General features: G+C 39.1%; 1 protein-coding gene across 1 annotated transcript in view; it reads right to left on the bottom strand.

Moving 5' to 3' along the window:
- The window catches only part of akap8l (A kinase (PRKA) anchor protein 8-like), a 10,002-nt gene extending 5,152 nt beyond the window's left edge, over window positions 1-4,850 (bottom strand). The window contains exons 1-8 of the mRNA XM_014015810.1: window positions 4,732-4,850; window positions 3,954-4,001; window positions 3,281-3,479; window positions 1,488-2,085; window positions 662-761; window positions 530-579; window positions 402-432; window positions 151-262 (exon numbers count right to left, since the gene is read on the bottom strand). Coding sequence (XP_013871264.1) covers window positions 151-262; window positions 402-432; window positions 530-579; window positions 662-761; window positions 1,488-2,085; window positions 3,281-3,479; window positions 3,954-4,001; window positions 4,732-4,756 — 1,163 coding nt within the window. The 5' untranslated portion in view covers window positions 4,757-4,850. The remainder of the gene's footprint in view (window positions 1-150; window positions 263-401; window positions 433-529; window positions 580-661; window positions 762-1,487; window positions 2,086-3,280; window positions 3,480-3,953; window positions 4,002-4,731) is intronic.
- Window positions 4,851-10,084: the final 5,234 nt, after the last annotated feature.

Here is a 10,084-nt window from a genome sequence, read left to right as displayed (position 1 = left end):
GCTTTTATAATTATTAGTTGTAAAACGGTCACCAGGCAATATTATCGCTTATCGCAATAAATTTTGAGACAATTAATCGCCCAGCAAAATTTGTTATCGTGACAGGCCTAACCCAAGACAAACAGTTAATCATCTGTAGTTTTTCCTTACCTGTCCAGGAATCCACTCCTCTTTCTTGCTTTTGACTTCGCCTCCTTCTCCTGACTCTGAGCTGGAGTCTGTTTTCCTTGAGGTTTCTTCTTCTCCTCCTGCTTGGGCGTAGCTGATCAGCAGCACAAGACGCACAGTCAGAAAAAAACACAATTCAAACTAATTCAGCTCAGGCATATTCTATAGTATTAAATTAAGAGAAGAGGAAATAAGACAAAACAAAGAAGGAAAGTCACTTCAGTTAAGCTTACAAGTAGCTCCCTCTTCTGGAGGCTTTGCATCCTGTAAATGAGAGAAAACAGAGAAGCTCAGTTTATGAAAACCAACTTGAAAGGTCACACTGCCAGCAGCAAACACTCATCAAATTTCACCTACTCACCTCAGTGACGGCCTCTGCTTTCTGATCACCATTTTTTACTGGTTCTTCTGCTAAAAGAAACGACAGGCACACGAGAGTATAAATACTGTTGGGTATTAAGTTCTAAAACATCACTCCAAACTTGGAGGATACCTTTTGCAGTCTCTGATCCATCAGCCTCCGTCTCCTTCGTCACTGATTCTGGTTCATCAGTTTTTCTCTTCTTCTGAACATCACGCTGAGGTTTTACCTGCTACAGTAAACAACTTATTTGCACTCAAAAGGTTTGAACAAGTCAGCAGAGAAAAAAATAAAAATAAAATAAAAATTCAAAGTGCAAACTTGCAGTGCAGAACTATTGTCTCCACCTTCAGTTTTACATATTCTAAACTTTGTTTTGAACATCATATTTTAAATGAGATCAGATGTGCTTGTTTCACAAGTTTTTCCTGTAGCTGTACTCTGCTACTGTGAAACATCATTTATTTTGATCTCCATGGGTCAGAACAGTACTGTGTGTCCTCTTTTGAGTTATGATTTGAATAATAATGTACATGTTAAAATCCTGCACTGCAAGTTTAAAAGCAGGCTCACAAACGTTTTAGTTCAAATACTCCTGTCTTGGCCAGGTCACTCTTGGAAAAGAGGATTTTAATCTCAAGGAGATATTTTCCTGATTAAATAAAAGGATACGAATACTACTCCACACGGCTAATTTTTCTTTAAAATACACAGGACTACATGGGGTAAAATGACAAATAACACCCTGTACTTAAATAAGAAAGCATTAGGCATAAATCATCTCTTTTACTGTGCAAACAGAGCAGTTCCATGAGACTACAGTCCGTTGTATTCAAGGGCTTGATGGAATCTGAACTGTAACTATTTATGTCAAACGTGAAAACAAAATTGAGGGAAATCAGAAATGGGTTAACTTTTGCCCAGTGTCTGATTTTTATTTTTGGCTGGAGGTACTTACTTTGTTGAGGGGTCTCTTGCGGCCTCGCGGGCGGCCACCCCATGGGCCCCCTCCAATATGCCTCCCAGGAAAGTTGTGAGGCCCTGGAGTAGAACCCTGGAAGCCAGCACTCTCAGGGTACACACGGTTGGACAGGAGGGATGGGAGCTTGCCTCTACCACCTCCTGGAGAGCGGCCACGGTGGGACGGGCCACCGCTACCAGCTCCCCGCAAGCCTCCACCTAATGGAGCGGGGTCAGGCCTGCGGCTTCCAAACCCTCCTCCAGCTCCTCGACCCACAGCACTTCCACCCCTTCTGGGGGGTCGTCGGCTTGCTCCAGCCCAGCCTCCGCCTCCAGAACCGCCTCCCTGGCCACTGGCGAAGGACTCCCTCATATTCTGTCGCATTTTTGCGACTCCATAGGAAGAGGAGGGGCCGTCAAAGCCTCCCCCTCCCCCTAGCCCAATTCCCCCTCCGAAGCCTGAGCCTCCTCGCTGACTCAGCAGCATGCTGTCCCCATGGTCATCCCCAAAACCATAGCTATCACCGCCAGATCTGTAGAGATCTCGGGAGGAGAGAGCAGAGATGCGCGAGTCGAATGACTCGTACTGGTCAAACCTGCAGGAGGGAGGGAGGAAGAGGGTTGATAGATAAGAAAAGAAAGCAAAAGAGGCAGGGGGGGCAGTCAGGTTTGGATTTCTCCACCTGATTTTCCTTCTCCTCCATCTTCTTGCTTTCTCAAATTTCTTGTCACTCCCATTTTTATTTCATCAACAGATTAGATCAAACATTGATGATCTAAAAGAACATGATTTTATATCAGAGGTTTTCTACAATAATATATTGTGATTATGTTCTTTACAGAATCTTTTGCAGATTAAAAAAATGCCATTTTAAGATAGTCGTTCCTTGTTAAAGGAGAGGCTGGGAAACCTTGAACAAACAAGTACATGGTCCAGCAGAAACGGCAACGTCTTAAGACAAGTGTAAGTGGTAAAATATCTTGGGATGTAACTTAGTTAAAACATAACAAAAATGGGCACTATATATAAAAACACAATATTAACTGAAAGCAGTGTTTAACATAAATAAGCCAAAAGTCTGTCAATAAACATTTCATGTTTATGATGTAATAAACAGGCCAGCACCTGTAAACCCATCTCTCTTGTGTAACCTAAAGCCAGAACACAGGTTAGGTCACATGGAGGATGAGGGAAAAACAAAGTGTGCAAACACAAGACAAACGATGTTTGAGGAGCGCTCCCTAAATGATGGACAGGCTTCATATGCAAGGATGTGTTGTAAGTGAAAAGCAGTTCACCCCGTTAACGCCAAGAGACGACGCCTTAACAGAACATCTAGGGTTTCAAAGAAACAATATTGTTTCCGTCTCTCAAATAAAAAAAAACAAGCTTAGAGCTTCATCACATGCAGACCATGTTGACCCACAACTTGTCAGGCTTCAAAGTGATGCACTGATGCATCTTCACCACTTTAAGATTAAATCAGTTCGTCCAGTTCACAGAAGCATAACTTTAGGTTGTAATAAATAAAACATGAGCTTTACATGCCAATTACACTATAGAAAATAAATGCTACTAGATTAACAGTCTAAATGGATCAAATTCAGCTTGTTAAATACGATTCAGAAATGACTAAATTTAGAAACCATGTTCTAGTTTCAAATGCCACAATACAAGTGCACTGCTTAAAAAAATAATAAAACAGAAGAACTTAATTGTGTTTACTCATGTGGATGTGGGAAAGTGGATCTAACTGATAGTTTCCAGTGAAAACAATGAAATAATATTACCTTTCACCCCGAAGAAGCCCCCCTTCCATCTGGGAGAGCATATCTAAACGCTGATTAATCTTAGCAATGACGGCGTCCGCGTGTGCATCTGTGGATGAGAGCAGAGATGCTCCTGAGAGTCCTCGCTTCATTTGGCCCCCTCCTCCATAGCCCCCAAGCCCAGAGGACTTATAACCTCCACCATACGGGTCAAAAGTATTAGTTTGTACACAAAAAAAAAAAAAAAAAAAAACACAAAATTCAAGTTCTTCTAAAGGCGTACACAACAGAAGAGCATCTTCATTGTTACATATTCAAGAAGTTACGTTGAATTTGTTTCTCTTGCTTCTGATAAGCAAAGAGATGTGACTGAATTACACCACGATTTATATCAGTTCTTACAAACAGCATTCAGACAGCATGACACATAAACTTAAGCTTACATTTTGTAGGTCTTAGTTTACACTTTATTTTGGGAAACAGTAAATTTCGAAGTTGACTGTTCAAGATAAAGTGAACTAAAATAAAATAGCTAAATAGTATTTTTAAAGGAAACATCATCTGGACTGAAGAACTGGATGAAATACAAAGAGCTGTTAGATGCAGCCCTATGTATGCACATTTGTGAAGCTAATTGGATGTTCATTAGTAGCAAAATGTCCATGCTCCGTTACTTATTTACTATTTTTCTCACCCCTGCTGCCACTTCCACCTCCTCCACCACCACCCCAACTGGAGTAACCTGGAGGGAAAAAAGGGTATCAGGAAACAGAGAACCAATTTTAATAATTAATTTGGCACTAAAATTACACTACACCTTATATAAAGCTTAATTTTAAATATACTAATTTGCTTATTTCAACGCATCCTAAATTACTTATCTGCACCGATTTTGATCCAAAACTCAACTAGTGATGTAAATTTAAAAAAAAAGAAAGCATTTTATTGCACTGAAGTGAGGCGGCCATTTTGTCGACGTTGCTTTGAACTTTGCTTTTCTAAAACACAGCTCCGTTTCAACAAATTGGCCTAGTAACTTCATCAAAACACTAAGAAAGGCGTTTTCTTCAATAGTAACAATAACAATATTAAAACTAATAAAAAAAAATAAACGAAACAACAGGGTTAGGAAAGCGGATCCAGGTACAACATCTAGGCACACAAGYCTCGCCGGGCCTAGAACACGCAGCTCTTCATTTTTTAAAATAAATTTGCATGATTTTTACTACAATACTGGTATAAAATGCACTTCGAATAGATATTTTACTAGCTTTAGCTTCTTTGTTTTAAGCTTCAAGTCGGCTAACTCAAGTGCTTTTGCTATTAAGCAACAACATAAAAAAGCGTGTTAGCATGATTAGCGCTAAAGGCTAACAAATGAGGCCTCTTTCACTGTACCGCAACGACGTGCTGAAATTGATTTTTAAAAGACACTAAATGGGAGAAAAAAAACAAATAACAAATATACTCACCGGAACCAAAGCCTCTGCTGTCCATAATACTATCGTGAGATGTTTAGTAACTAGCTTGGAGGAAAGGAAGAAGCTGTGAGCAAAGACCACACGGGTTTTTATGACTGCAGAACCCTCGGGTGTTGTATCGAAAAATGTTCCCCTGTCGTTCAAAACACCATCAGTACCGGAAGTCGTTTTTCAAAATTTTTGTTTTGCCTTTTAGCAAAAGGTCAACGTGACAAATTATTTTGTGCTTTAAATACATTTAAGGAGACATGTATCTACCACTACGCTCGTTCTTCATGACTCCACACTGGATTTTTAACAATTTTTGTGGGGTTCGTAATGCCCTCMTTTCTATTTCAAGAAAAACCTGTCAGTCACTAAATTACAAATTTACCATTTAGTAATACCGATCTCTTGAATATAGTATTAAATAAATGTATATTGAAGACTATTATTTAGAGATTTTGTTTATAAAAAGAATCTAACAACAGATAGACGTGTTTTTATTCAGGCCTTTTTTATGGGAGTGTGCCTATGGGTGCAGGCACTACAGGGGCACTTATTTCGGCACAACACGTGTGAGTGAAAGCCACGTGATCATTGGGGCCTCCTAATGTATTTAATCTTTAAAAAACAGAATAGAATAGAATAGAATAGAAATAGTTTCCTTCATTTTCTCCTCAGACCCATAGTCTGTAAACATGATGCCAAAATATATAAACTATAGTGTATTTTGAATATATAATCTTCAGGCAAAGTCAAATATCTTCTGCTCACCAGTGTATTGCACTTTATGGATCAAAATACAATAAATCCCACCTTTGTAGTTATTCAGTAAAACATTTTTTTGCATGGTACATCTTGTGCTTGTGCTTTGCTTACGTGTTTGGAATAAAAATTTCCATGTGAGTTTTAGCTGATGCTCATCCTCACATCCTTTTAACATGCCTGGGGGRAAAAAAAATCTGAAAATATATTCATTTTTCATTTCCCTTTTCCCTTTTAGCRTTCCCTTTTACAAAAGCCATTGCTAAAATAATACAAATTTGTGAGTTTAAACATGTTTATTCTGCTGTGATCTGATCCTTCAAGGTGGGACCTTTGACCCTTAGCTGAGTGAGTTCCAGTTTTTAAATATCTGATTGATATTTAGAAATGTTCTGAGAAATTATAAAAAGAGAGAAGCAACAATAAGGAACTATGAAAATGACATTGAATCATTATTTTATTCAACAGGATGACTTAAATGCAAGGATAATATACAAGACAAGGTTACAAACTAAGTATTTTGTATTAATTCAATAAACATACAGCTAAAATGTAAAATATTAATCAAGAATAACCTTAATTGTAAACACTGAAGAATGCTAGGTGAAAAACAACATAAGTCACTTAGCGATGGATCAACTTTGAACTCAGTGGTGGTGTGAGGAAGAGTCAGAGAAGTATGTGATACTGGTAAAAGACACGTATGAGACCAGCAGGACAGTGGTGAGATGTGCTGTACGATTCATGTATAGTTTCAAGGTGGAGGTGGGACTGCATCAAGGACTGACTCTGAGCCCCTCCTTGTTTGCTCCGATGATGGACAGAGTAACAGACGTGGTCAGGTAGGACTATGATATTTGCAGGTGATATTGTGATCTGTGGTGAGAACAGGGAACAGGTGCAAACAACTTGAAAGAAGAGGAATGAAAGCCAGCCGTGTCAAGACGGAGTACATGTGTGAATGAGAGGGAGGCATGATTGAAACAGTGAGGTCACAAGAAGCAGAGGTCAMAAAGGTGAAGGACTTCAAACACTCAGGGTCGACCGTCCAGAAAAACGGGGGGTGTGGTAATGACGAGGAAGAAAGTCTAGGCAGGTTGGAGTGGATGGAGCAGAAGCTAAATTAAGGTTTACGAGAGCGCAGTGAGACCAGGTGTGTTGTACGGTTGACTATRACATTAAAAAAAAACAGGAAGGCAGAGCTGAAGATGTTGAGCTTCTCATTTGGAGTGACGAGGATGAATAAGATTAGGGATAAAATCAGAGGTACAGAACAAGTTGAACAACTGGGAGATAAAGTTAGAGAGGCCAGACTGAGATGGTTTGGACATGTCCAGAGGAGGGACAGTGGGTATGTTGGTAGAAGGATGAAATAGATGCAGTTGCATGAAAAAAAAAGTCAAAGTGAAGATAATCTGTGTGGATGTTAGAGGGAACATAACGTTTAGAGACCGACAGAGGATGCAGAGGACAGAGTGAGATGGAGGAGCAACCCCTGAAGAGGGTGAAGGAAAGTTTGTAACTGTGACTGAGTAGATCAGGTATTGTATTTTCAAATATGATCATTGCAGCCATGAGTTTTAAGACAATGAATGAGARCTTGTGCGTCTTATCGATGGGTTCTTTCTGTTGGTTAGGTTCTAACACCTGACGTAAAAGGTAACGCCTTCAGGGGTGTAACCAGGAAGAGAAACTTCCATTTATTGATCATGAATTCCCTTCAAGGGAACAGCCAAAAAGAAAAAAAAAGCTAGCACCAACTAATGTTATTTTAGGAACCTGAAGTTAAAGTTAAATCAAGTTATCAAAAATAACCCTGCAGTTTTTAGTGTGCAACTTGAAAGTAATTATTAGTCAAACTTTATTTTTATGCCTTTATCTCCTAACTTTAAACAGCAATTTATAGATTTGAATCTCATACAACCATCAGCTGCCTTCAGAAGGGGATGTTCTTATTTACAGATATGATATTACACCCACACCAAGGCAGGAAGAAGATATCAAAAGAAAATATGTTTATCTCAGTTCCTATGAGGTTTGCGGCTTTGCCTAAATATTCAACGAAACCAGCTGACATTACAGAGCAGCCTCCTGCTCCTGGTCTTGTTCTCCCACTGTTGGAGGATTTCTGACCCTGAGTAGGACTCTCTCACTCAGTGGGTCCACCTGAAGGAAAAAGGATACGTGTGAACCAATAACGACAAGACGAGCAAATTGTAATTTTGTGTTAATGTCTTCTACCCACCTGCTCAGCTCGATCCTTCATCTCAGTACTGACAGTCACAGGTTTTCTTCTTGAGGGTTTTGTGTTGAGGGACAAGAACGAGTCAAGGGACAAGTCAAAAACAGGTGACAAGAATACATACGTGGGAGTAGAACTTTTTTAATAAATATATATTTTTACCTCATCATCACGTACAGTGTGAAGCCAACCAGAGGGATCAGTAATAAGACAACCAGTTTTATTATATTAACTGTAACGATGGAGTGTCTCCATGCTGTGGAGAGGTCAGTGTCACAGAGTATGTTAGCGGCACAGCATTTTTCAAAAGTACAAAAAGAATGGCGATGACAGTCATCTTTGAATATGTTGGGGGCGTGGCCAGCCAATGACCCTGTGCTCACCGCCTGTTTGTGCGTTTTTTTTAAAACTTTACAATATACATTTAAATGCCTCTCTCTTAAGCCTGTTCCAGGTTTAATGTGCATGTTTATTGTTTTCAAAAATAGTCTATATTTTGCATTGATTGCCACTGAAATCACATTTTTATGGATACTTTTCTGGACACTTCTTTTGCCGCGTCTGTAACCTGGAGCTGCTTGGTAGGCCGCCAACATCACTTCACCTACACCTGTGAACACCTGCTGTCCCTGTGCTTGGCTAACGGGGCTCCATCACCTCCTCTACCTGTCGACTGCTTGGAAATCCGATGGCCTGGTAAGTGTCCAGAAAGGAGGAAGAAAGCCTGAAAAAAAGGTGAGGCTCAAGAGGAGGTTTGAGGCATCGGTTATGGAGACGCCGCGGCAGACAGTGCTTGCCACTACTCTGACCAAGCAACAAACGTGATGAGGTGCTGCTAAGAGCAGACCGAAGAAATGACTGAATTTAAACAGAGCAACCTTGTGTATCTGACAGTAACATGGCTTAAAGATCATCAWGAAACTCCGAGCTTGACTGGGTGTMCCACCAWAAGAGCGGACAGAAATAACTCATCTATTGGAAGGGGACTATCTATTGTTTGTTGGCTGGGCCTCACAACATTATATTCATGAGCAAGTGTACACACCAGAATATGAAATAATAACATTATCTTTCAGGTCCTTTTATCTCCTGAGGGAATTTGGTCAGATTATTATTATTTGTGTCTGTGTGCCCAAACCAAATAATGATGAAGCGGTAGAGAGAATGGCAGAGAGCTGCACTTGTTCGTTCTGCAGAACAGCTTGTTTCTATTTTCATGGATTTTAATTCTTGTAACTAATCTATACCTGGCAACCATGCAACAACGTATTGACTGTCCCACGTCTAGACTGAACGATTGGCACTCCTGATGTGTATAAATCAGTGTGCAGACCCCCACCTCAGGAAATCTGATCACAGTGTAATACATCGTCTGCCTAAATACAAAGTTGTGGTTTAAAGGACCAAACCAATTATCCAACAGATACAAGTCTGGTTTGGCAAAAACAAAGAACAACCCAGAGACTGTTTTGACAACACAAACTGGGAKGTTTTCTTCAAATCCTGTCTGGATGGAAATTAACATAAAGACACTATAACATTACATATTCATTTCTGTGAAAACTGTGTGCCAAACAAAAACTGTTAAATTATTCCCAAATAACAAACCATGGGTTTTGAAACAACTGAAAATCTGTTTAAATGAAAAAAAGGCTGCTTTCTGTTCAGGCAGAGGTATACAGTAACTACCAGTAAGTACATTTACTTTGTTACAGTACTTAGTAGTTTTGTTGAGGAATTGTAATTTCAACAATTATTTTTTTAAATAGCTACTTTTACTTTTATTTTGTTACATTTTAAAGCTAAAAAGGATACTTTTACTTCTTTATTTTAAAATTTACCACTCGTTACAAAATTAAATATGTTGGAACTCATCGTGAAAGTGGAGTTGTTTCWGCACTCTAAAAAACGAAGTGTTGCATTTACTCAACAAAGTCATGTCAGCTGGCTCCACTAAGCGTAGATGAATAAACTGAGCAAAGAAAATACATATATCGCTCAGTTTACTCAACCTGGCTTATGGAACCAGTTTGGTTCAGTAACTTCAACAGTTTATTTCTTAGAGAGTGTGTAAAAGTACTTTTACTTTTACCTTCCCAATTTTTATGAACAGTTTTATGACTTTTACTTGAGTAGTTTTATCATCTGTGAAATTAATTTTTACCAAAGTCATTTTCTGTTCATGTAATTTCACTTTTACTTAATTATTTTTTCAAGTCCTTTATAGACCTCTGTGTTCAGGTAACAAAAAAYTGGCAAAGGAGCAGTGTTGTATTAAGTACCACAATGTGATAGGCTACTTGGGTAAAAGTACAAGTATCTTACTCTAAAATTTCTTTGGTAAAAGTTATATAT

Source organism: Austrofundulus limnaeus, unplaced genomic scaffold, assembly GCF_001266775.1.
Source record: "Austrofundulus limnaeus strain Quisiro unplaced genomic scaffold, Austrofundulus_limnaeus-1.0 Scaffold135, whole genome shotgun sequence".
NCBI classification, from domain to species: Eukaryota; Metazoa; Chordata; class Actinopteri; order Cyprinodontiformes; family Rivulidae; genus Austrofundulus; species Austrofundulus limnaeus.
Note: the sequence above shows the minus strand (reverse complement) of the source record. Positions and strands in the feature narration are given on the sequence as shown.